This window comes from Acipenser ruthenus, chromosome 1 (genome assembly GCF_902713425.1).
Source record: "Acipenser ruthenus chromosome 1, fAciRut3.2 maternal haplotype, whole genome shotgun sequence".
NCBI lineage: Eukaryota > Metazoa > Chordata > Actinopteri > Acipenseriformes > Acipenseridae > Acipenser > Acipenser ruthenus.
This window is the reverse complement of record NC_081189.1, coordinates 52,900,157-52,927,200: the sequence shown is the minus strand read 5'-3', so window position 1 is coordinate 52,927,200 and position 27,044 is coordinate 52,900,157. Positions and strand designations below refer to the sequence as shown.

The following is a 27,044-nucleotide window of genomic DNA, read 5'->3' as shown; positions in this document are numbered from 1 at the left end:
GAGGATGCAACATTGACAATGGATAATTGCAAAGCATACGACATGGTTTATTTAGATTTCCAGAAAGCTTTTGACAAAGCCCCACATAAAAGATTCATTCTCAAACTGAATGCAGTAGGGATTCAAGGAAATGCATGCACATGGATTAAGGAGTGGTTAACATGTAGAAAACAGAAAGTACTGATTAGAGGAGAAACCTCAAAATGGAGCGAGGTAACCAGTGGTGTACCACAGGGATCAGTATTAGGTCCTCTGCTATTCCTAATCTACATAAATGATTTAGATTCTGGTATAGTAAGCAAACTTGTTAAATTTGCAGACGACACAAAAATAGGAGGAGTGGCAAACACTGTTGCAGCAGCAAAGGTCATTCAAAATGATCTAGACAGCATTCAGAACTGGGCAGACACATGGCAAATTAAATTTAAGAGAAAAGTGTAAAGTATTGCATGCAGGCAATAAAAATGTGCATTCTAAATATCATATGGGAGAGACTGAAATTGAAGAAGGGAACTATGAAAAAGAGTTTATGTTGACTCAGAAATGTCTTCATCTAGACAATGTCTGCTATTTCCTCCTGGATGCACTCGCATCACCTCAAACTCAACCTCTCTAAATCTGACCTCCTTTTCTTTCCCTCCTCCTCCCCCTCCTCTGATCTCTCTATCTCTGTTCCTCTGGAATCTACCACACTCTCTCCCTCTTCCTCTGCTAAGAACCTCGGAGTCACCCTGGACCCCTGCCTCTCTTATTCCCAGCACATCTCCACTCTGGCACGCACTTGCCGATTCTTCCTGAGCAACATCCGAAGAATCCGACCCTTCCTCACCAACTACGCCACCCAGCTCCTGGTCCAGGCCTTGGTACTCTCCCGCCTAGACTACTGCAACTCCCTCCTGGCTGGCCTCCCTGCGTCCACCACCCGTCCGCTCCAGCTTATCCAGAACTCCGCTGCCCGCCTGGTGTTCTCTCTGCCTCGCTTCTCCCACGCTACTCCACTATGACCTTCCCACAGATGTCAGGACTGCCCAATCCCTGACCACATTCCGGCGCCTCCTTAAGACTCACCTCTTCAAACAGCACCTGTAGAACTCCTCTGTTTTTATCCTGGGACACTATCACCCTTCATTTAAATGCACTTCATTTGCTCTTATCTGCCCCCTATTTTACTGCATTTAATCCTGTACTTCAGAATACTGTAATCTGCCAAGTGTTTAACCTGTAGTATTTTGTATTTAATCATATCCTGATGTAACTATCACTATTATCTGCTGTATTATTGAATTGTATTTTGTCACACTTGTACTTTGCTTGAACAAAAGTTATTGTATTTATCTCGCTCTTATTGTATTACTTGTATTATAACACTTGAAATGTATTTGTTTATGATTGTAAGTCACCCTGGATAAGGGCGTCTGCTAAGAAATAAATAATAATAATAATAATAATAATAATAATAATAATAATAATAATAATGTGGGGAAGCTATAAAATAGGCCAACAAGATGCTCAGATATATTGTGAGAAGTGTTGAATTTAAATCAAGGGAAGTAATGTTAAAACTTTACAATGCATTAGTAAGTCCTCACCTAGAATATTGTGTTCATTTCTGGTCACCTTGTTACAAAAAGGATATTGCTGCTCTAGAAAGAGTGCAAAGAAGAGCAACCAGAATTATCCAGGGTTTAAAAGGCATGTCGTATGCAGACAAGCTAAAAGAATTGAATCTATTCAGTCTTGAAGAAAGAAGACGCGGCAATCTGATTCAAACATTCAGAATCCTAAAAGGTATAGACAATGTCGACCCACAGGACTTTTTTGACCTGAAAAAAGAAACAAGGACCAGGGGTCACAAATGGAGATTAGATAAAGGGGCATTCAGAACAGAAAATAGGAGGCACTTTTTTACACAGAGAATTGTGAGGGTCTGGAACCAACTCCCCAGTAATGTTGTTGAAGCTGACACCCTGGGATCCTTCAAGGAGCTGCTTGATGAGATTCTGGGATCAATAAGCTACTAACAACCAAACAAGCAAGATGGGCTGAATGGCCTCCTCTCGTTTGTAAACTTTCTTATGTTCTTATGTTCTAACTAATCTTCTCTGTTCAATAATAAACTAACGTTGCTGATATTGATATGTGACGGGTGGATACGGAGCAGATTATTATACAGCAACACGGCCTAGCACAACATGGTAGAGACATTAAAACCAAATAATATAATTAACACTGAATTATAATAGGCGAAAAGTCTTAGATTACATGCATAAATATCTTACGTTTCGCTTTCAAATTCGTTTTTGAGTAAATAACAATATTTCAATTTGTAGAATGATATTGGTTATAGATAGAGACTAACACACATAACTCCAGCCACAACAAACCAGCATTTCTGTGACAACAGGAAGTTGCGTTTTCTAATGCAGTGCACACACTCTCAGTTGCGTATTTTATCCACCAGACATCCCCCAGAGTTATTAGATAACAGTAAAGCAATTATCAAGGATGAACAATTAAACTGGAATAATTTTGGTGAAAGTCATGTCTATAAGCAGGTCATTTTTATCTCTGTTACACAGGCACAGTCGTTTGCCTGGACTCCTGTTCCGCTCCCCCTGTTAAACCAGCATCTCTGCCCGGGTCCCCTGTCGCCAGTGCTCGGTCCCTTCTGAAATGTGGACTGACACACCCTCCAGATGGACAATGTGGGACTTGTGGGAAGGTGGATGGGTTTTAAAGGGTGGGGGAGGGCTTTGAATAGCTGTTTTTGCTACGTCCATGGGGAGGGATGTGTTACAGGGCAGAAAACCATTGAAAAGGTCTGAGTGTTTTTCTTTATTTTTGGTTCACTGTTACCTTGTTTTATTTTGCCTTTTGTTTGAACTGAGCGTTCATCTTTTTGTTTTGGAGGTAAAGTAATTAGCCCTCCTCGTTAGGTAGGGAAGTTTTGTGTTTAGTTCGAGCTTTTCACGGCAAGGGTTTTGTTTGTTTCTTGTCTGTGTGAAAAGTATTATTTTGTTACTTTTAGGAGCTGCACTGAGTGTGCCAAAAATAAATGTGCATGAGAACGCTTTATTCTACCTCTTGTGTCATCTACCTGCCTCTACCACATTGGTCCCTACTTAAAGGAAGCAATTGCTCTACTTTCAATCCACTAGGGGCACACTTCCACATAATGACATATGATTTTAATGTAGTTTCATATTATTTAACTTTTTTAAACTGAAAACAAGATGGCCGTCTGTGCCAGAGAGAACGAAGAGTGAAAGAGAGCGAATGAAGTCAACAATCTTCCTCCCGACCTGTGAGGGCACAGTATAACGGGAACAGTGTGCCCCGGATTGGATGGTTTGACAGTTCATTCCAGGGTCAGTCGGAAGTTGGCCATCCAAAAAGAGGATGAAGCCACAATACTAGAAGTCAGCGCCTTACTGCGGTAGGCGATGTGTCAGTAATGGATTGGAGGAGACGTGATTGCACTTGCTACCAAAGAGGGCTTGACTAAAGGTATATCAGGGTGCGTGGCCAAACGATCTGTTCCTCTGTTATGGTTACGGAAACGACCGGGAGGAGTAAAAAGGAAACTGTGAGTGTTTTGCATTGTAGCTGTCTGTCTAATCATTGTCACCTTTATAATTAATAGAAGATGGAAATCCGGGAGCTGTCGCTATTCAGACAGCATCTAACCCAGACTGCACTGCACTACTGTTTCACTATTTCTATATAATTCACCACTTGCACCAAGGAGCACTCACTTTTGGACTTGAGATCGTGTGTGTGTTTAAAAGTGTCTGTCTTTATTGTTATTATTACCCTGTGGTTTTACTGACTTTATACACAGTTGAGTATAGTCAGTGTTATTATTTTAAAATAATTAATAAAGCTTGAACTGTTGTTGAACCATTGTTGCACTGTTGTTTCTAATCACTGCATCACCACTACACCTGTGCACTACAGACCACTTTACCACACTTCCTCACAAACAAAGATTGTTTTCTGACAAAAGATTGATGAAAAATAATCTTTTGTCGTGAGGCAAATTCTTCTTTCGTGATCAAACATCTAATTTGAAGAGCTGTACCGAGCATGGTCAGTACCCAAAACTCACAGATTAATATTTTTTTCAGCAAACCAGCAAAAGTCACTATTCTAGGCCAGTTTCAGGCAAATTTTAAGTGTTTTCACTGTCCGGATTTTGGAATCCGCACATCTGAACGGAAACGAAATGGGCCACGTCAAGAGATCGAACCCACGAAACCAAACGTCTATATTTTTGTGCAAATCCATTGAACGAAGTCAAAGTTATTAAAGTAAATAAACTGGGATTTAACATTAAAGTGCCTACTCAACTCTAACAACAGTAGCCTTTTCTCTTTACTGGTACACTGTTTCTCAGCATGTAACAATTGCATGTTAAGTGGTTTCATCAACACCTTCTCTTTTATCAAACAAATGTGACACTGACAGGGAGCAAATCAGAATGGTAACTGTTGACAAGCAAATTGTAATTACATTTCCAGATGCCTCTGCGTGTAGCCTTCAGCACAGCTTCTGATGGCTACTGTTATGCCACTACAGGGGACTGTTATTCCAAAGGGGGTTGTATTTATGTTGCTGCAGTTGCTAAAATGGAAATAACTTAAGTTCAGTATTCCTCATACAGTATGTACCTAGAATGTCTACAGCATCTTTGTACCATGCACGCCTTGCCTAAATACTTCAACCACCAAAATGAGTAATACAATATAAAGTTTTTTTGTAAACTATAGCATTAAGTTGCACATGTTTTTTGGCTTGAATGCATATAATAGTTCTGTCATGACATTGGAATGCTTTAAGTTCTTCCTTGTGGAAAATATACTTTTGGGAACAGTATATAATGTCAAAGATGAAACTTGTATTTAATTCTCATAATGATTGCCCAGTTTTCATGTTAAAGGGGGTCAATATTAAAACTGATGTACAGGTACTGTGTAATGCAGTAGTGAGGGAAATACCATTTTGGATTTTGAACCGTACAATATCACATGTAGAGTAACATGCTCATCCACCGGGGTCTAGTTGTTAATGTATTTGCCCTACATGTTGGCTTCATATTGGTGAAAAATCCGGGTTCTATTTTTCGTCTTTTTTTGTTACCATACCATATACCATGTATGATACGAACAAAGGTTCTGGTGACATTTATAAACAATTTACCATGTCTCCAAAAAATGTCCATAGCAATTTGTTCAGTTATACATTTTTTCTTATGTTATACAGTTATTATCCAAATAAATTGCAAAGCTTGGGCTACAAAACCCATAACTGTTAATTATAGGGTTACTTTTAAAGAGTACTGTAGTTTTCAAAAACTAGAAGTTCATTTTCAACTAGAAGTTCATAATAATAATAATAATAATAATAATAATAATAATAATAATAACAACCGATATTTCTACAGTGGATACAGAAGTAGATGGCATCCCTCTAAAAATAAATGTGTATATAAAATGGTGGGAAAATAGTAAACACAGACTCAATCACATTACTGAATCAAATGGCTGTTGCCATTAGTAACAAAATAGTTTTTGAAAGGGAATTCCGAAAGACAATAGGCCTCCGAAAGAACCATGACCAGCTTTAAACTTTATAAAGTCTGCCTGAGACAAAGGCCTCCCCTTCTCCCTTCCTGGGTTTAATAGAGAAAAAGTTTGGCAGCCTCCATGCTGTGAGTCTGATTGATGCCACTGAACATCTGAGGGACTTTTTGTGTCCAGCTTGCTAGCTCTGAGTGTTTAATGTGTGAATACTTGAATAAAGTAATCCCTTATCACATGTAATCTGGGACTGAAAGCAAATCAACAGTACCAGTCATACCCCATAAGTGAGAACACAAATCACCCATCAACAAGCAGAGAACAAGTCATGGGATTTTCTTATGTTTTCTTCTTTTTCTTTCTCTGTCTGTGTTCTATGAAAGAGAAGCTTGTCACAGTCTTGAAAGCTAATGCACTACGTGCCTTGAATGACACATTGGCCAATCAAAGTAGGACTGTGGGGGTGGGGAAATTGTTTATTTGTAACAAAATGATGGTCATTTAACTGGGAGGTTGAAATTGGGTTCTTTTGTTAGCTGCTAATGTTGAGCGATGAGGATTGCAGGAAACATGGGAATGGAGTAGGAGGGAAAAGTGCTTAGCCAGGGTGTTAAATGCCTTGTAGTGGTTGTTTTTGTTAGAACTGGGCTTCCCCATGTTTTTCCTCAAATAAACTTAAGTAAATAATAAAAAAAGATTGAAAAATAATACGATGTTACTAAGTTGCCCAGAAGTTGGTTTATCCTGTGATTGACTGCAGTATTTCTCTTGGAGAAGCAGCTTCTGTTGAAGTATGTACATGTGTCCCGTTAAGCCTCAAGCTTCTTTTTTAAGCATTTAATTTAAACTCAAATAAACTTAAGTAAATAATTTGAAAAAAGATTTAAAGATTTTTTTCAAACAAATAAACTTAAAAGGTTATATAGTTTGGAGTCTAAACAAAAACAATTAATTTATTTATTTATGTATTTATTTATTTAAATTGTTATGATGGAGTAAATAAAGGTTTTAACACTTTTTAAGAAACCAACAAGAGTCAAGAGCAGTTTATGAATATCAGCCTATTAATCTAACAAACAACTCTTCAAATAACTTCAAAGTTAGAGCTTTGTGAATGGAGCCAATGTCCTTAAAAAAAAAAAAAAAAAAAAAACTTTGGGATTTACATTGTTTTTAAAAATGCTGTATACTGTATGATACAGCATCCAATTTGTTTTCTGATTAGGTGTCTGTAACAGGGCGAGGTGCCCTGTACATTGTTTTGTTTATTTATTTTTAGAACGGGGTCCCCCTCCGCCCCTGTGTTATTTTGTCTTTGTTTATTATGATTTAGTCTTGTATTTATATGACGGCGAAAAGCCGCAGGGTTTGTTATTGTTTTGTATTTTGACGGCGTAGCCGATTAATTTTGTAGCGTGGATGGGTAGCCCCATCCACAGCACTTTAATAAACTCGTGCAGATTGTGGCCGAGGGGTAATAGGATAATTACTAGCCAGTTAAACCCCTCGGCCAGCAGGAGAGAGGTGTGAGGAGATGGTGGTCACGGGACCCCACCCAGCTGGGACCCCCATACTGGAACACAGAACAGGAGCAGTGGAGAGCTGAAGGGGCCCCCCTGTGTGTCATCTGCAGGGAGTTTGGGCATGGCCAGGAGGACTGCCCTTATGAAGACCCCTGCTTCTGGAAGGCCTACTCAATGGGGAGGGTGTCCTGTGTGTCTGGGTGGTTTTGGCTGCTGGAGCAGCAGACCCCATCACCTCCACAGGCCAAAGGAGACAAGGGGAAGGAATCGGTGCGTCCACAGCCCAAGAGGGAGGAGACTGAGTGTCCACAGCCCAAGAGGGAGGAGACTGAGCGTCCACAGCCCAAGAGGGAGGAGTCGGTGTGTCCACAGCCCAAAAGGGAGGAGGCCGAGCGTCCACAGCCTAAGAGGGAGGAGCCGGTGCGTCCACAGCCCAGGAGGGGGGAGGCCGAATGTCTACAGCCCACGTCTCCACCAGCAGAGGGAGAGTTCCTGCTGGTTCCGCATCCGCCTCCGTGGGAGGACTGTGTGTCGCTCCCGCCTCCGCCAGCAGAGAGTGAGTTCCTGCTGGTGCCACCTCCGCCTCCGTGGGAGGACTGCGTGTCGCTTCCACCTCCGCCAGCAGAGGGAGAGTTCCTGCTGGTTCCACCTCCACCACCATGGGAGGACTGTGTGTCGCTCCCACCTCCGCCAGCAGAGGGAGAGTTCCTGCTGGTGCCACCTCCACCTCCATGGGAGGACGACTTGTCGCTCCCACCACCACCAGCAGAGGGTACATGCCTGCTGGTTCCGCCTCGATCGCCGCCACCAGCAAAGGGAGCATGCCTGCAGGTTTCACGGCTGCAGCCAGAAGGGGAGGAGCTCCTGCCGCCGTCGGAGCCAGGGGAGGAGCCCCTGCCGCCTTCGGAGCCAGAAGGGGAGGAGCCCCTGCCGCCTTCGCAGCCAGAAGGGGAGGAGCCCCTGCCGCCTCCGCAGCCAGAATGGGAGGAGCCCCTGCCGCCTTCGCAGCCAGAAGGGGAGGAGCCCCTGCCGCCTTCGCAGCCAGAAGGGGTGGAGCCCCTGCCGCCTTCACAGCCAGAAGGGGAGGAGCCCCTGCCGCCGTCGCAGCCAGAAGGGGAGGAGCCCCAGCCGCCATCGCAGCCAGAAGGGGAGGAGCCCCTGCCGCCTTCGCAGCCAGAAGGGGAGGAGCCCCTGCCGCCTTCGCAGCCAGAAGGGGAGGAGCCCCTGCCGCCTTCGCAGCCAGAAGGGGAGGAGCCCCTGCCGCCTTCGCCAGGAGCAGAGCAGCAGGAGCTGCCTCTGCCTCCACCACCACCTGAGGGAGAGGAGCAGGAGCTGCCTCTGCCTCCACCATCACCACCTGAGGGAGAGGAGCAGGAGCTGACTCTGCCTCCACCACCTCCACCACCTGAGGGAGAGGAGCAGGAGCTGCCTCTGCCTCCACCACCACCTGAGGGAGAGGAGAAGGCGCTGCCTCTCCCTTCACGACAGGACAGACCGGAACAGAAGGCTGGCGGTCCGCAGCTGCCCTTGCACAGGCTGCTAAAAAGAGCAAGGGGGAAAACCGCTGGGTCGCAGCGGCTGAGAAGAGGGCCAACCCCAGCACCACCGCTGGTCCTGGCTCCCCTCCTGCAGTCGCCTTCCGAGGGACCGCTGCTGCCCTGTCGTGCATTGCCCGGGGATACCAGTTCTCCATTGCCCGGGGATGCCAGTTCGTCATTGCCCGGGGATGCCAGTTCGCCATTGCCCAGGGATGCCAGTTCGCCATTGCCCGGGTATGCCAGTTCGCCATCACTCGGGGATGCCAGCCTCGCACTGCCCAAGGATGCCAGCCTCGCACCGCCCAAGGATGCCAGCCTCGCACCACCCAAGGATGCCAGCCTCGCACCGCCCAGGGATGCCACGCCCGCTCCACTCAGGGATGCCATGCCTGGATCGCCTGGGGCTGCCTGTTGCTCCGCATCGCCTGGGGCTGCCTGTTGTTCCGCATCACCTGGGACTGCCTGTTGCTCCGCATCGCCTGGGGCTGCCTGTTGCTCCGCATCGCCTGGGGCTGCCTGTTGCTCCGCATCGCCTGGGGCTGCCTTTTGCTCCGCACAGGGTACAAGGTACGAGGGAGAAGTGGAGCTCCCGCTGCCGCCTCCATGGCCATGGGCTCCCCTCCCGAGGTCGCCTCCCGAGGGTCCGCTGCTGGTCACAGGGCGCTCGGCTTCGCCTGGGGTCGCTATACTGTGGCCGGAGCCCCATGAAGGGGAGCTGCCGGCCGTGAAGAAAAGGGGGGAGGTCAGGAGACCAGCTCCCCCCAGCCGCACTTTCGCGGCCGGAGATCGTGTGGTCGGAGCCCCACGGAGGGGAGCTGCCGGCCATGAAGAAAGGGGGGGAGGTCAGGAGACCAGCTCCCCCCGCAGAAGTTTCGCTGCTGGAAATTGGGTGGCCGGAGCCCCATGGAGGGGAACTGCCGGCCATGAAGAAGGGGGGGGAGGTCAGGAGACCAGCTCCCCCAGCCGCACTTTCGTGGCAGGACAGTGTGTGGCGGGAGCCCCGGAAGAGGGAGCTGCCAGCCACGAAAAATTGGGAGGTGCCGGACCTCCCACCATGGCCACCCCCATGGACACTGTGCTTCCCCCTCTTCCGGGACTTTGAGACTGAGGGGGGAGGTGGCCGTTGGGGCCAAGTGTGCGTTGCACAAGGGGGGGATATGTAACAGGGCGAGGTGCCCTGTACATTGTTTTGTTTATTTATTTTTAGAACAGGGTCCCCCTCCGCCCCTGTGTTATTTTGTCTTTGTTTATTATGATTTAGTCTTGTATTTGTATGACGGCGAAACGCTGCAGGGTTTGTTATTGTTTTGTATTTTGACGGCGTAGCCGATTAATTTTGTAGCGTGGATGGGTAGCCCCATCCACAGCACTTTAATAAACTTGTGCAGATTGTGGCCGAGGGGTAATAGGATAATTACTAGCCAGTTAAACCCCTCGGCCACGGTATATAAGCCTGCAGCTCTCGGCACTCGGGGTGGGTGTTTTAGGAGCGGAGAGAGCGAGAGTGGAGAGGAACGAGACAGTAAAAATGAAACTTAAAAATAACACAGGATCAGTGAAGGCTACTGCCCAGCCTGACCTGGATCATTTATTGTTTATTTTGTGTGCGTGATTTGTTCTGTTTGACTATTTGTTTTGCTCTGTGAGCAAGTTTCTTTTTGTTTAAACCTTTTATTTATTTTTGTGATTTGTTAATAAAAATGGCAGCCTGCAGCGTCTTACTTTTAACTGCAGTACTTGCTTGGTGTCAGTGTTTTTCCCGTCCCTGCTTCTGCCGTGACGTCACCGCTCAGTCACCCTGTCACAGTGTCATATAGTATTTAAATGTTATATACATGCTTATACATTATATATATATATATATTCCTGTACAAACGAGGCATCAACAATTTTTTTTAAAAGCCCACAGCTTTAAAATAAAACACCTGCAGATGTACATATGCTGAACTTGTGACAATGCAAATATTTAAAACAAATATTTTTTTAAAGATATGGTATACATAGTTCCTCATCTTTTGTCATGTATGCCCATCTGGAGAAAATATGTAGACCAGCTTAGAAATGCAAAAAAAACACTAGCTGTCTTCCAAAGTGTATTCAGTTTTGTTCTACTGACTAAAATGCAGAAAAGAGGCTTTGTGAGATTTCCCTGCCTGCAGGGGTGAAGGCCCCCTCTGAAAACAGAAGCCTTCAAGTGTGAGAAGTGAATCCATGCTCCTGTAACTGGAATCTAGTCCTGCTCAGGATCTCAGCTGCCCTTTTGTTGTCGTCCCCACAAGGTGTCCAACCGAGGTCTATCTAGTGACAGAAGCAGTTTGTAACAGTCTTGTCTTTAACATTCCCTCCTCTCAGGCTCTCACTGCTGACTGTTTGTGGAGGAGCTGACTTGGCTGCATTGTACACTATCTGAGATCCGGGAAGGATAAACCAGCACAATAAGCAATTGGAATATCCCTGCAGCTTTGATGATGGGTTGGCTTGAGGAACCAAGTTGGCAGATTAATATTTCTTTGATCATGTTGCTGTCTCTACAAACCAAGGGTAAGGAGATTACATTTGGATCTACATAAACTTATGAAGTTTGGAGATACATGACTTGCTATTACTAAAGGATTTTGAGCACAATGATTTGAGACAAAATATTAACTGATGCACACATAGACATTTATTGTACATTTATTTTTATTTAAATATATGACAACTAGTTTAATGCAACAAACATTGATATGATTTATGCATCAGTCTAAGATTTTTAAATGCTGATTTTCTGAGCACAGCTAGTAAAAGTTAAACATTCTGCTCAGTTTACAGTTTAAAGAAAGTTTTTGAAGTGGTTGTGGTTTCTACCATACAGTCATTTTTATTTTAATACAGTGTCTCAAAACAGATGAAGCCGCCTTTGGTTCCTGTTTGTGGTCTATACAGTATGTACAGTATATTGGTAGATATATGGATGTTCTGTCTTGAGCTGTTAAGGCTTGACAGACTGACATGATGGTTATTTAAAACAAACCAGTAAAGAACTACCAGGCATTATCATGCTTATACATTTTAAGTTTAAATGTATGCTTGACATTTTTATGCATAAAAATTTGTGCCAATTTACAGACTAATAGAAGTCAACATCCTATCCCAGTAGCAGATTACACATCTCTGCCATGTCACCTTGCCCTCCATACATATTGAAATAAGTCTTACTCTCGCAGTTTATTACCTGTAATCTGCAGTTTTCTCACCACTGTCTTTATAGAGACAAATGAAATACAAATAAGAAAGGATATATTAATTTAATTGACTTAATAGAAAGTGGTAATGACTAGTAGTGGTAAGGAATTACGGTAAATATGCAGGCTTTCCTTCTTACTATCACTGGTTTTACTTTGCACTGGTTACTTTTGTTGAATTAGTCAGAGAACATGCATTTTGTTTAGTTTTGTGAAATTACAAAAGTACCCAATGAACTGTGCCTTGTTAAATATGTTATGTACTGATTGTATATTTATGTGTATGCCATTTATTTAATTTAAAATTATATCAGAAAACATTTATATTGGATTTCCAGTGCTCTATTTCAAAATTACACTAATATGACACTCTACTATTAATATACCATTTTGAATTGGCTTTATTTCAGTCCAGAAATTGATTTAAAGATACTAAGGTAATTACTAACTTGTAAAATAGCTTTGAAAGTCCCTGTGTTACGTCTTGTAGTATAAACATATTGACACAGAATTACGTAACATTGCCCACTTAAACACATTGTGTACCGTGTGATCAGTATAAAGTTGTGTATATAAGTAAGCCTTTTATACTATAAAAAGGCTGGGAGTTTTCTGTTTCATATAGCTACCACTACTAGAAAACATATAAGAAAGAATACATTTGCAAATTTTAAACTACTGTATCTGTTCTTTTTTTCCCTGCTTGGATTTGAATACAAATACAACACATTTCTTGGACTTTACCATTAATAACCCAAAGATAGATTTGGTCAATTGGTGTTACATGCATCTCCACATTTCTCTTAACAGCTTTAATTCTGTTTGATTATTTACTGTTTATAAGCATCACTGACTTTCCTGGTTATCATAGACTTTAAGTTTACCACAGGAAACTAGACAGCTACATGTTTGTACATTGGTGCTAATGTGGTCAGTCTGACCTAAAATATACGATTCCATAAAAGGAAACTGACGTTCTAACAGAACCATCAGAACATTAGAGTGCACTTTTTTTGGTTTTCAACGGAATTCAGTTCCCTGAGTCCATTTTATACAACAGTGGACATCAATTCTGCCAATTCAATTTTCACATATATTTCACGTGTTGCTTTCTGCTCAATTTGATCTATCAAAGCAGTGCAATGTTGGAAACATCTGGTATTATGCTTGACCAGCTGGATTTCATTTGCTAGCAGTCTTAGCAGATTTTTTTTTGTGCCTGCCAACAACAATATAACAGTCTTACACAAACACAAACTTGCTAGTGACACTTTCTGCATTGCCTGGGATGCTTGTTAATATGAAGTGGGTAGTGAGAAATCTTTGCATGTGGCTTGGGGGCTTTGTGTTTTTTATTGTGAGCCTATCAAAGGGGTTTATTGGAGGTTTCCAAATTATGTAATGAAAAGAGATCCTTTTGAAGTAGCTAGTATTTGAAAAAAAAGATTGCTACCTAGGCTGACCCATTTTTGATTTACAGTGCCATCTTTTACCAATGGATCTCCAGTTCAAAAGTCACAAAAGTAATGAGATTCATGTCTCCAATGGACTGTGTTCTCCATTTGAAAACACCTGAGGATGTCCTACAATGTATTTTCTTTTATCCTTTCACCATATTAGCTGTTTTGTCTTTATCAGTCAATTGTAATAATACTGGGTACCAGTACATGGGAAACAATTTTTCACACACTAATCACTTAAGTTAGACTTCAAAAAGCAGCCTTGTAGGTGGTTGCTATTAATGGTTATGTAACTGATTGAGTCTTTCACTGTTGCACATTTTTCTGAGGGATTAATGGTTGTGTCTGGGCTCAGTGCATATAATGATAAACAACAGTGGGCACTTGGGTAAAATGTACATGAGTTGTCATTCAGAAGTGTCAGGTCTATAGAAGAGAATGCAGTCTTCAGTACTTTTATAAGAAACTAATCCAGCACTGGAATAATCACCCATAAAGTGTATCCTTAGCCATGTTAATGTACATACATAAGAAATGTTGGGAAGGAGAAAATGCTCATTGAAACTTGCTAAACCACCATTTGCCACAGGGCAGGATCTAATTGTTTTCTAATGGTTCTTCTTGGGCAATCTATTCAATACATGTACAGTAGAACCTCAGAGGTACAAACACCTTGGGACTGGAGGTTGTTCGTAAGTCTTAAATGTCCATAACTCTGAAAATGAGTTTTCAATGGTTTAATAAATGTGTACACCTGCTATCTACATTCTCAATCTGGAGAATAATACAAAGGCTACATTTAAGTTACCATCGAAATTGGAAATGTAGTAAAAACGTCCATGAAAACCTGGGTTAACGTAGTGCTTGTTTTTATTTTATTTTAAACAAAATGCATTCCTGCAGCTTGCTCAGACATTCAGCCCCCTTTGGCTTGAAAAACAAACTGTGCTTTATTTAAAACTAAATGCTCCTTGTAAATCTGCTTCACCTTTCTGGATACATTTGTTGGTACAGTAATTTTGCCTTTTCCGTGACCAGCACACGTGCTTACAGGAGTGCCTCTCTGGTTGCATTGCACGCATGGGTGAGTGATTGTATACTTCCGGTTGAAAGTAGGGGTTCGGTAAACCGGTCAGCTCGTAAGTTTGGTGTTTGTAACTCTGAGGTACTAATCTGGTAAGCTTTTTCATGCATTTACTACTTTGTACTTAGTTTGAAATACGAACTTATCTATTCCATTTAGATTAAAATGTTTTTTTTTTTAGTAAGTAACTTAGTGTTTAAGTATTGTCTTTTCTTTTTCAATTAAAATTTGAATTTGATTTTTTTTTTTTTTTTTCTGGCAAGGAAGCTTTCAAAGTACCCCTGTGACTGATTTTCAGTAGTGGGTCATGTCAATTATTATCCATTATGATAAAGGACCAGATATTAATGGAAATATATAAACACGGGTAATGGTTTGGGTACCCTAAAATAATTGCTTATTTTTTATCATCATTAAATATTATGGTTGGTCTGTGGTATATCTGAGCTATTTTTTTAATTCCCATTGTTGGAGTAAAATATATGTTGTACTTATATTGGAACACCTTGATCTATCACTGGTCGATGGTAAACATGAACATAAACCTTATTGCTTTTCTCTCTCTTTTTGAGATCTGAGTTTCATCTGGCTGACAGACTTATACCACCTCTGTCTTTAAGCCTGATATTTCACACACTAACCAAAACTTTTCAGAAATGTGCTGCTATTATCAGGAGCAAGAATTTGCAGTGGGAGCTAGATGTTTAGGGAGACTTGGTGGAATAACAAGGACATAATTATCTTACTAAAAGAAGCAAGAGCCACAACAATGAAAATAAGGTCATCTTATTCATTTCCAGTCTATACTCTGACCTTCATTTCTTTTATCATCAGAAACAAGACTGGTTCCTTTAGTTACAGTACAGGCCTGAGGAAAACAGCAGCTAGGGTGACCTGAAACTAAACCTCTTCAGGACCAACAAAAAACAAACATTATATATATATATATGTTTTAAATAAACACTGAAGTCTATGTACACAAGGTTTCACAATGTAACCATGCTGTCTCAACTACACCTTTAGTTTTGTTTTTTTTCTGGCCCCAGTGCCTCAAACTGATATTTGAGCCTGCAGTCGGGTGGTACATTTGCCTTCTGGGCATCTGCCGACACTACTCGAAATGTATAGTGAATAATTATGGAAGTCTCAAACTTCACTGTTATGGCAAACCATCTTTTTCAGGAAGCAGAAAACTTGACAAAAGGTTTTATTTATTGTGACAAGTGCTATCTAAACAAAGCTCTTAACAGATAAAAGGTGGCATTGTTAACAAGTGCCTGTATTATCTTACTGCATTCACAGAATCTGCAGTTGTTTACTGTTTTAATGAGTCAATAGGAAATTATTATGGATTAATTTTGTTTTAAAATATTACCTTCTATAAATTGTTATATAAAATAATGCTTTCTTGACCATGCTTAGTGCCTTGAAAATCCATAGTCTAATAATATAGTGTAGTTTTAATACTGAAGAACAGTGTTTATCTGTGTCTGTTTTCCAGCAACATATAGTACTGTACAACAATCTGCATCTGTAAATAATTCAGTTGTTACTTCTTTAGTCGTATGGTTAATTTGAATTATTATGATGCCTATTTAGGATTTAAAATTTGCTAAGTTAATTACAAAGGATAGCATCATGGTCCAGCCATTATATAGTACTTGCAAGGCACAGTAAACCAATTATTTTACTGTATCCATTAATAATGTTGTTGTATTTGTTTTTATTTGATTTACACGCATTCACATTGATAACACTGTGTAACAATTTTTTTTTTTTTTTTTTTTGGTTCCTGGGTAGTAAGTGTTATTTCCTAATTGCTTATGCCTCAAAAGTATAGAAAATGGCTATTATTCCCCACAAACTTTGCTTTTGTGACCAGGACAGTGATATTTTGAAATTTACCTATTTTCCAGAACATTCCAGATAGATTCAGTGCTGAGTAAACTTGGAGTAACTTCTAGAACTTTAGAACTTTCCAGTAATATAAATAGTAGTATAAATACAGGGGCCTTAAGCCCACCAGTTCAGTTGAGTTCCAGCTGCCTAAGTGGATACATATCTGAATTTTTCTGAGATGGCATCAAGGTCATAGGAGACTTCAAAATGGTGGCATTCCTGATGGGTCTCCAAGGCGGTTTTACCAAGTTTCCCTGCTATCTTTGCCTTTGGGACAGCAGAGACACCAAGGCGCACTACCACAGGCGGGACTGGCCACAGCGGACCGAGTTCTCTGTGGGGAGGAACAACGTCAAGTGGGAGCCACTGGTGGACCCCCGGAAGGTGCTGATGCCACCACTGCACATCAAATTGGGCCTTATGAAACAATTTGTCTAGGCTCTAGATAAGGAGGCGGCAGCCTTCAAGTACCTTCAAGACTTCTTCCCTAAACTGTCTGAGGCAAAGGTCAAAGCCGGTGTCTTCGTCGGACCACAGATAAAGAAGATCCTGGAGTGCAATGAATTCCCCAAGAAGCTCACTAGTAAGGAGAAAGCGGCTTGGAACAGCTTTGTCGCAGTGGTTCGGGGTTCCTGGGCAATCACAAGGCCGAAAACTATGTGGAGCTGGTTGAGACTCTGGTGAAGAACTACGGCACAATGGGCTGTAGGATGTCCCTCAAAGTCCATATCCTTGATGCTCATCTTGATAAATTCAAGGAGAACATGGGAGCGTACTCGGAGGAGCAAGGCGAGCGCTTCCACCAGGATATACTGGACTTTGAACGCCGCTACCAAGGACAGTATAACGAGAACATGATGGGAGACTACATTTGGGGGCTGATTCGTGAAAGTGATTTACAGTATAATCGTAAATCTTGAAAAACTACTCACTTCTAAGTCTTTTGTAGTCATTTTTGTATTACTTTAGTATAAATACATGTTAATTTGGATTCATATGTTGTTTTTTTCTGACTTTATGTGAAAGAAAAGACCGTTTTCTCATTGGAAATAGGTAAATTTCAAAATATCACTGTCCTGGTCACAAAAGCAAAGTTTGTGGGGAATAATAGCCATTTTCTATACTTTTGAGGCATAACCAATTAGGAAATAACACTTACTACCCAGGAACAAAAATTGTGATACATAGTGTAATAAATCAAGGGTGTACTATTTTAAGACTCTTCCAATAATTTGACACATTAAGTTTAAATGTTTTTTTTTTGTTTGTTTTGTTTTTGGTATTCTGTTGTATTCACTGTTTACTTATATTTGCAAAAAAAAAAAAAAAAATTGAATGATAAATATTTGAATGTTGACCATTGGCTAGATGGGTTAGAGTTAGACTGGATTTAAAAAAATAAATAAATACAAATAATAATAAAAGAAAAAACCTTCAAAGGTTCCTGATTGGTAGATGAAAGTGTTTCCCATAAAAAAAAAAATATATATATAAATTTGTTCAATTTTATTTTACTCACGTTCTGTGTTACTGTGGTTATTTCAATACATTAGTTATAAGTGAAACTAGGATGCTAAAATACAGTTATAAAAACAGATACTGAGGATACTGTTCTCCCCTCAGGTATGTTGACCATGATGAATAAGTAATTAAAAAAAAAATAAAAATGATTGGCAGTGTACCTACGTTGTTTTCATTCTGATCTATCCAGTGTAATTATATGTTTTTGCTGTAAAGTACTAGTTTTATCTAATCAGTGAAATAAAGATGAAAATAGAAGACGCAGTTTGGTGTTTGTTGGTCTTTTTCTGACTGGGGAGTCACTCTTTTAATTGATTAGTAATTTGCCATCCAAAATGACAGTCAAATCAATGAGGTTTAATTTGCAGGCTGTTTACATGAAGCATCCTTGTTGATAGGGAAGCAGTCTGTGAGATGTATCAGTTTCAGTCTACTGTGAATTCCATTGCAGAGACAATTCAGAAGTGTGTTTTATTTTTAGAAGTTTCAAATACCAATAATAATTTGAACTGTATATATATATATATATATATATATATATATATATATATATATATATATATATATATATATATATATATATATAACAGCTATGGACAAAGGTTTTGCATCACCCTATAGAATTAACTAATTTTGCTTCATAAAGTCGAATGAAACCGGCTGAATTACGTTAAAATATTGAATTACATACCACTTTGTAGTTTTCCATATACTTAACAAAAAAATGACGAAAATTGAAAAAATTCACATTTTGAAATCTAACATGAAATACTGTACTACTATAACAGCAACAAATCAGCACCTACAAATTTTAGATTTTAACTATCATTTTATTTTTTACCCTTTACATTTACCCTTTTTAGCATGTATTCATTGTTTTCTGAAAGTAAATGCATCTTGTAAAAGTCATACTCATACCTGAAGGAGTCATTGTTTTAAACTGTTTAAACCCCTGACAATGCAGCCATTCTGAAAGGTGTAACATTCCTACCATTTTTAAGGCAAAAGCATTTGTGCAAACTCCCTACTTTGATTGTTGAGAAAAAATTTGAAGTCAAGCAAAACACTGTTGCTTCCTGTCAGTAGTTCAGGGATGTGGATTATGTCCTCTAAACAAAAACTGGGCTGTTGTCAGACCTGCCTTTCAGGGTATTTCTAAAGCTGGATAATTTAAAAAGTGAGTATTTAGTGCAGTGTTACAGTGCAGCACCTGTGTCTCCTGACCAGGGGAAAGGGGTGAATACCGAATTATTCCTGTAACTGACTCCACGAGATTACCACAGGCTTATCACAGATCTTGCTGAAACCAGCTGGACACTGAAGTCATGTTAATTCAGGGTATTTCAGTCAAGTTGGAAATGTCTAGTGAAAGGACGATTGTACAACAGACCCTTGTGTTTTCATAGAGCAGTGGTCTGTCTGTTTTGAATGCATATAGGACTACACACATGGAAGCTTTCAAGTCTGATCTGAGGTCACAGTTTTATATGTTTTTATTTTGTTGTTGTGGAAAAACATCCCTAACTGAATTTGGTGGTATTCATCAATATGGAATCTGATACTTGAATGTTATATTGATGATAATAACATATGTAGGGTTATGCTAATTGCTGATCCTAATTGCATTTCATTCTTGCAGTTGCCGTTTATTGTTGTGCTTTTGTTATTGTCACTCGTTTAACAGAGTTGTCCTGACAGATTTTCTTTTCAGTATAAAATACCCAGTACGGAGTGTACACTGATAGCAAGTCCATCATTTTAAATCTTTATAGCAAAGAAAAACATAATCTTAAACGTAGTCCTTAAATAGTTGCTTTCTCTTATTAGGATACAGAGACAGCTTAACAACTACTACTTAATATTTAAAGGGAGGTAGAGATTTGAAGAAAAAAAAACCCTGAAAAGTTCAAGCCCTAAACATACATTGGCAATAGTGACCTATAACTTGTCGTAGTCGTAGTAATTTGAGAGTTTTGTTGGCGCTTTCACCAAGTCAATGTTACTATATAATAGTTTTTACACAACAGCTCAAAGTGTGAATCATGCACATGCACACACACACATACGTAAATATAAACTTCAGATTTTTATTTAGGTAAGCTTACAACTTAAATGTGGTAGTAAAAAATAGGGGTTTAGTGTTTGTTGTATGGTTTAATGTATATTGATCTAAAGTTATACTATGTTTTAAAAAAAAATGTTTTAGAAAACAAAAAAGAACTGGCAAAAAAGTAATATTTTGCTAAAATTGTTAGTTGTTTTTAAAATCCAAACTGCCACTTGTGAATCCAAACTCATGTACAAGCTTATAAACTTATAAGCTTATAAAAAATAAAAAAATAAAAAAGTTTTACACATGAAATTTAAGGAAATAATGCACTGTACAAGAAATGAACACACAAAACAACCCTCTGGAGCTTAATAATTATATTTATTTATTTTACATTCCCTTAGCCTTCTACAACCGCTAGCAGCACACGGTACAGATGACCAGTGAAGCTGTTGCATGGTCATCTTTGTTTTCCGGAATTCCGGAATTGAGTTAAACAGCTCTAGATGTGTTTGATTAATTTAAGACATCAGGATTTGCATGTGGGATAGATGTTTTATATGGTAGTTTGGTTAAAAACATTTAACTTTTTTAAAGAATACATTCATAAAAAATGAAAATGTCAGACCAGACTACAGCAGCATGATTTTGGGAATAGGCACAATTAACATTATCAGACGAAAAGAGGTTGAGGACGGAACTGCATTGTTTTCAATAGTTTTTTAAGAAGTGGTCTGTGGATTTTGCAATAGTGGGTGAAAATATCAATTATTACACCGGTAAAAAAAAAAGTGTTTGTTTGAGCTGCTGGGGTATGTTGCATGTGTTTATGAAACAGCAGCTGCAATACCAGTCTTTTACGTTAGTAGCGTTATTCAAAATACAATTGACCTCTTAGTATTACTGTACATTTGTGCATTTTAACTACATTGATGATTTTATTTATACAAACAACTGGGATTGTATTGTATTAAGTATAGGTGGTTAAAGGGTTTATGGTGCGATGTGTTCTGTGTGAAATATTTTCACTATTTTTTTAAACATATTAGTGAACAACCCTTTTTTATCTGAAAATAATGAAAATTACTTATTTTGTAACATGCATTATTATGCTAAACTCTTAGCCTTTCAAGATACATTCCTTTCTGCAATATTAAGCACATTAGGTGAGTTTATTGATTTTGAACTGGAGCATATATGCCTCAGTTGCATTACTTGGACTGTTTTCCTTTGTACCTTTATTTTTATATGGTTAAGGCATCTGAAAAAAACTATCAGGGAGTTTCACTGTTGAGAAAAAGTGAAAAACACTCAGGCTGCCATTGTAAAATTGTAAATAGATTGTTAAATGCATTCTTTTGTTTTGTGGTATCCATTGCTGTACATCCAACCCAACTGAGCATAGGTAAAAGGGCCTCTGTATGGTCAATAACAAAATCTGCTTATAAATAGGCCAAGGAATCGTGGATTCACTGAAATGGAGAGACACAACACAAGGCAGAAACCGTGGACCTTTAATGGTGAACATCAGTGGGGCAAGTGTGACCACATTATTGTGAATTTCAATTTTGTATTTTTAAGTGAAATTTTCTTTTTACTTGCAGATTACTAATCTTCTGCAAAATGAATCTGATTAAATCAAACTGTCTCAATCTGTCAGAACTAATGCTAGGTGACTCGACTCGACTCGACTCGAGCTTGGCATGTCAAAGACTCGACTCGAGTCTTACCCACCTGTGACTCGACTCGACTCGAGTCCCAATTTTTGTGACTCCATTACAATACTGTCTACACATAAACTGAAAGTAACCATGGGGTTGGAAGTTTAATTTCCTTTTAAATGTAATTCATTTTCAAGCAAAACGGATTTAAATATTTGTTTTTGTTAGTTGGGCAAGGTTTTCATTGATTAACATCAGGGCTGAATACATTTAAATATGTATAAATCTGTGGTCTTAAATTTATAAAACAGGAAATGGGTAGTTATATTAGCTGTTCATTGGATTAGGTTAGGGTAATATTTAAACAGCCGTTTTATCACTACATCCAGGAGCTTCCTGAAGAAAGAATAATTAGTTTGTGGAGATCTGTTTAGTTGGAGATGTGTCTGTAGATACTCACGGAGCTGCAGATGATTCTCAAAGACTTTTTCATTGGATGAATCAAAATCATCCACCAAGTGTGTCTGTTTTTGGTTTTGTTTCTTAGCCTAAAGACAGACACATTTTTTATTTAGGTATGATGATTTTCTCATGTGAAACTACTCGAAACCTTGTGTTGAATGGCAGAGACCACAAATAAAAAGCAAAATGCAGACTATAAAACCGGACTACTATTACATCCTCAACAGTCAGGTTAATTATAAAACATTTATTCTTGGAAAACTGCATTAATAATTAACAAATTATGGTTATATTTGTTGCAAATTAGCAAGGAAAAATAAATATATCTAATATGTGTCAATTATATACATTATAAACAGACTGTATACAGGTATATATATTTGGGGTCACATTGGCATAAATATTAATAACATGGCTTACGTGTGATTTATTTAGTGTGTGTAGTATATGGTACGGTATTACTATAATGTGTTAATGTGCCACCCAATCTATTTTGTGTTAATTGTGTACTAAGTAGGCTACAGTAAAAAAAAAAGTGCTAAATTAATTTATTTTCAGTTTAAAATGATATTTTATTATTTCAACATTGTACAGCAATGTGTACAGAGAATGCAGCGGCATGATTCATTTTGTGTTATTATTAGCCTATATAAAAGTACAAAGAAAGTGTGTTAGGTATTCATTTGATTTTACCACTGCACTGTATTATACTGTATAGGCCTACTGTACAGATTTATATTTTTTACATAATGTTTACAGAGAGCACATTAATGTTATTACAGTGCAATGATTTGTACATTTAAAATAAACTGAGCACTACAAAAGTGTGTGTGTGTGGTTTTTTTTTTAACCGGACAACCTGTCTGTCTTCCTACTTGTCCAGTTAGCGAGGGACTAGTGTACAGTGGTTGAGATGCAATCTTTCCATTCAAATCTGCTACAGTGTTGCAGTACACAAAATAATACATTTGTACTTTAATGACAAACACATTACTTTTTAACCACCATCATTTCCATTCAGATGTACAAGTCCCGAAACCATCACCCACCACAGCCTGCGCCTGGTAAAATGAAGTGATCTCACCTCCCCCACTCTTGCTTTGAAGGCAGGTGTTACATAAGCACAGTAATTGATGTTCCAGGGTCGTATTGCACCTATACTTAAATACCACAGAATATAAAAGTAGTATATAAATAAAATATTAAAATGCATCAATTTCATTTGGATAGAAATTTAAAGAAAGGATAAAAGTTTAATGATAAAAGGTTCACAGAGATTTTTTTTGTGTGTGCTTTAAGCCATATTTTAAATAAATTGATTGAGAATCTAATGAGGAAGGGGATTAATAACAATTTACATATTATTAGTCGTAGTAGTCGTAGTTTACTGTACTAACTTTGAAATATTTAATAATAGAACATAGCATACATATACTGGATGCATAGTTAGGCAGATCATTGTGTACAAATACAAAGAGGCATGAAACACCAGCATGATATTTGAACTTGGAAAACTGTTTAGGCTACTTAACAACAAGATTATAGAATCCACCCCAGAGCCTCATATTTTGCACAAACTTACCTAGTTAAGGCAAACCTAAGAGATAATAAAATAATTTTCTTCCTGTAGTAGGCGTACATGTTGATACAGTGGTTTGCAGAAGTATTCACCCCACTAATTTATGCACAGTTTTTCAAATAAACTTTTTTATTCAAAGCTGTAGTGTTTAAACTGAACACTGTTATATGAGGAGGAGGTTAAATGTCAGCAAAACTTGCAAAGAAAATGTACAAAATGAAATTTACTGTTTGCATAAGTATTCAGCTCCTTAAGTCAGTACTTGGTAGAAGCACCTTTTGCAGCAATTACTACTATGAGTCTTTTTGGATAGGTCTCTACTAGCTTTGCACAGTAGGATGGTGACATTTTTGCCCATTCTTCACAGGAAAATTGCTCCAGTTCTGATAAGTTTGTTGGGGATCATCGATGGACTGCAATCTTCAAGTCTCACCATAAATTTTCGATTGGATTCAAGTCAGGACTTTGACTGGGCCACTCAAGAACATTAATTTTCTTCTTCTTCAACCACTCCAGTGTGGCTTTGGCTTTGTGCTTTGGGTCATTGTCCTGCTGAAATGTAAATTTCCTGACTCAAACAGGTTTTCCTCAAGGATTCGCCTGTACTTTGCACCATCCATTCTCCCCTCTATCCTGACAAGCTTCAGAGTCCCTGCTGAAGAGAAGCATCCCCATAATATGATGCTGCCACCACCATGCTTGACATTTGGGATGGTGTTGACTGGGTGATGTGCAATGTTGGGCTTGCGCCAGACGTAACGCTTGGAATTTAGACTGAAAAGTTCAATTTGTGTCTCGTCTGACCACAAAACCTTTTGCAGTATCATCTACATGCTTTTTCGCAAACGCCATACATGCTTTAAAATTTTTGAGTAATTGCTTCTTTCTTGCCACCTGTCCATACAGGCCAGCTTTGTGTAGGGACTGGCTTATTGTTGATGTGTGAACACTGACTCCCATCTCAGACACAGAACTTTGCAGATCTCTCAAGGTCATTGTTGGCTTCAGAGTGACATCCCAAACCAGTTTCCTGCTTGCCCGGCTGCTCAGTTTGGGAGGGCGACCTGATCTGGGTAGTGTCTGGGGATGCATCTTCTGCTTCTTAATGATGGACTTCACTGTGCTGAGAGGGATAATGAGCGCCTTTGAAATTTTCTTGTACCCTTCTCCTGCTCTGTGCCTCTCTACCACTTTATCCCTGACTTGTTTCGAAAGCTCCTTGGTCATCATGGTTGCTTTGTTGGATCATCATGTGAGTTGCAGCTTGAAAGTCTTTATATACCTGAGGGAAATTATCAAAGTTAAATCACTTTGAGTACACACAGGCTGAAACCATTCCACTAATTTTGTGACCTTTCAAACAGATCATTTGCATCTGAGCTGATTTAGGGCGCAGTCAGTAGCGGACTGGCCATCTGGAGCAGCGGGAGAATTCCCGGTGGGCCGGTCGACATGTGGGCCGGTGGGCCGCGGGCCCGATACAAAAAAACAATATATATATATATACAGTGCCTTGCATAAGTATTCAGACCCCTGACCAATTCTCTCATATTACTGAATTACAAATGGTACATTGACATTTCGTTCTGTTTGATATTTTATTTTAAAACACTGAAACTCAAAATCAATTATTGTAAGGTGACATTGGTTTTATGTTGGGAAATATTTTTAAGAAAAATAAAAAACTGAAATATCTTGCTTGCATAAATATTCAACCCCTGTGCCGTGGAAGCTCCCAGTTTACACAGATGAAAGAAATTGCCCTAACGAGGACACAATTACCTTACCATTGGCCTCCACCTGTGAACCATTAAAGTTGCTGTCACATTTTCTGGATAAAAACCCCACTGTTGAAGGATCATTGGTCAGGCTGTGAATCTGAAGGAAAATGAAGACCAAAGAGGATTCTACAGAAGTTAGAGATAAAGTAATACAAATGCATAGATTACGGAAAGGGTACAAAATAATATCTAAGTGTTTGCATATCCCAGTGAGCACAGTTGGATCAATAATCAGGAAGTGGAAGCTGCATCACACCACCCAGGCACTGTCAAGAAAAGGCCGTCCCTCAAAACTCAGCGCTCAAACAAGAAGGAGACTTGTGAGAGAAGCCACAGAGAGGCCAACAATCACTTTGAAGGAGCTACAGAGTTCAGTGGCTGGGAGTGGAGTAATGGTGCACCAGTCAACCATATCAAGAGCTCTGCATAACACTGGCCTGTATGGGAGGGTGGCAAGAAAGAAGCCGTTACTCAAAAAGTACCATCTGAAAGCACGTCTGGAGTTTGCCAGAAAGCATGAGAGTGACCCAGCTGCGATGTGGGAAAAGGTTTTGTGGTCAGATGAGACCAAGATAGAGCTTTTTGGCCAAAACTCAAAGCGCTATGTGTGGCGCAAACTTAACACTGCCCATGCCTCAAGACACACCATCCCTACAGTGAAGTATGGTGGTGGCAGCATCATGCTGTGGGGATGCTTCTCATCAGCAGGGACTGGGCATCTTGTTAAAATTGAAGGAAGAATGGATGGAGCAAAATACAGGGAAATACTGCAAGAGAACCTGCTTCAGTCCGCTAAAAAACTGAAGCTTGGGAGGAAATTCACCTTTCAGCAGGACAATGATCCCAAGCACAAGGCCAAAGCAACATTTGAGTGGCTCAAGAACAAAAAGGTGAATGTCCTACAGTGGCCCAGTCAAAGTCCTGATCTCAATCCTATTGAGAAACTGTGGCACTATTTGAAAATTGCGGTCCACAAGCGTCGTCCAACCAACCTGAACAACCTGGAGCAAATCTGCCAAGAAGAATGGGCCAAAATCACTCCGACACTGTGTGCAAAGCTGGTACATACCCCAAAAGACTTAAAGCTGTTATTGCAGCGAAAGGTGGCTCTACCAAATATGTGTGAGGGTTGAATACATATGCAAGCAAGATATTTCAGTTTATTTCTTAAAAATATTTCCCAACATAAAACAAATGTCACCTTACAGTAATTAATTTTGAGTTTCAGTGTTTTAAAATAAAATATCAAACAGAACGAAATTTCAATGTACCATTTGTAATTCAGTAATATGAGAGAATTGGTCAGGGGTCTGAATACTTTTGCAAGGCACTGTATATATAAAATCTCCCAGCCCAGGCTGTTCGACTGGTCCAATTAATGGGGGGGCAAGAAAGTTGAGCGACGTGGGCCAGCCCACTGGTCCATCTCTCCCCCCCGGCCCCGGCCCTTTGGTCCATTCCTCCCTCTGTGCAGCGGCTGCAGCCCTTAACCCCGCACTCTTCCCTCACACACACACACTGACAGTGACATAGCCCTGAGACGTTGATGTAGCTAGCTATCAAGGGAAGTCCGCTTCAATTTTGGAAAACATCATGGAAAAGCAACACAGTAAAAAACGCAAAGGTAGGGCTGAAAAGTTAAGGGAGAAAAAAGTAAAGTCCCTTGAGTCAGATGCAGCCAAA

At 39.9% G+C, this 27,044-nt stretch overlaps 1 protein-coding gene across 2 annotated transcripts in view; it reads left to right on the top strand.

The window, feature by feature from the left end:
* Nucleotides 1–10,859: 10,859 nt before the first annotated feature.
* LOC117420858 (bone morphogenetic protein receptor type-1B-like) overlaps nucleotides 10,860–27,044 on the top strand; it is a 150,645-nt gene continuing 134,460 nt past the window's right edge. For both annotated transcript variants that reach the window (XM_059026130.1, XM_034034562.3), the window contains exon 1: nucleotides 10,860–11,181. In XM_059026130.1, the coding sequence (XP_058882113.1) occupies nucleotides 11,106–11,181 (76 nt within the window). In that variant the 5' untranslated portion in view covers nucleotides 10,860–11,105. The remainder of the gene's footprint in view (nucleotides 11,182–27,044) is intronic.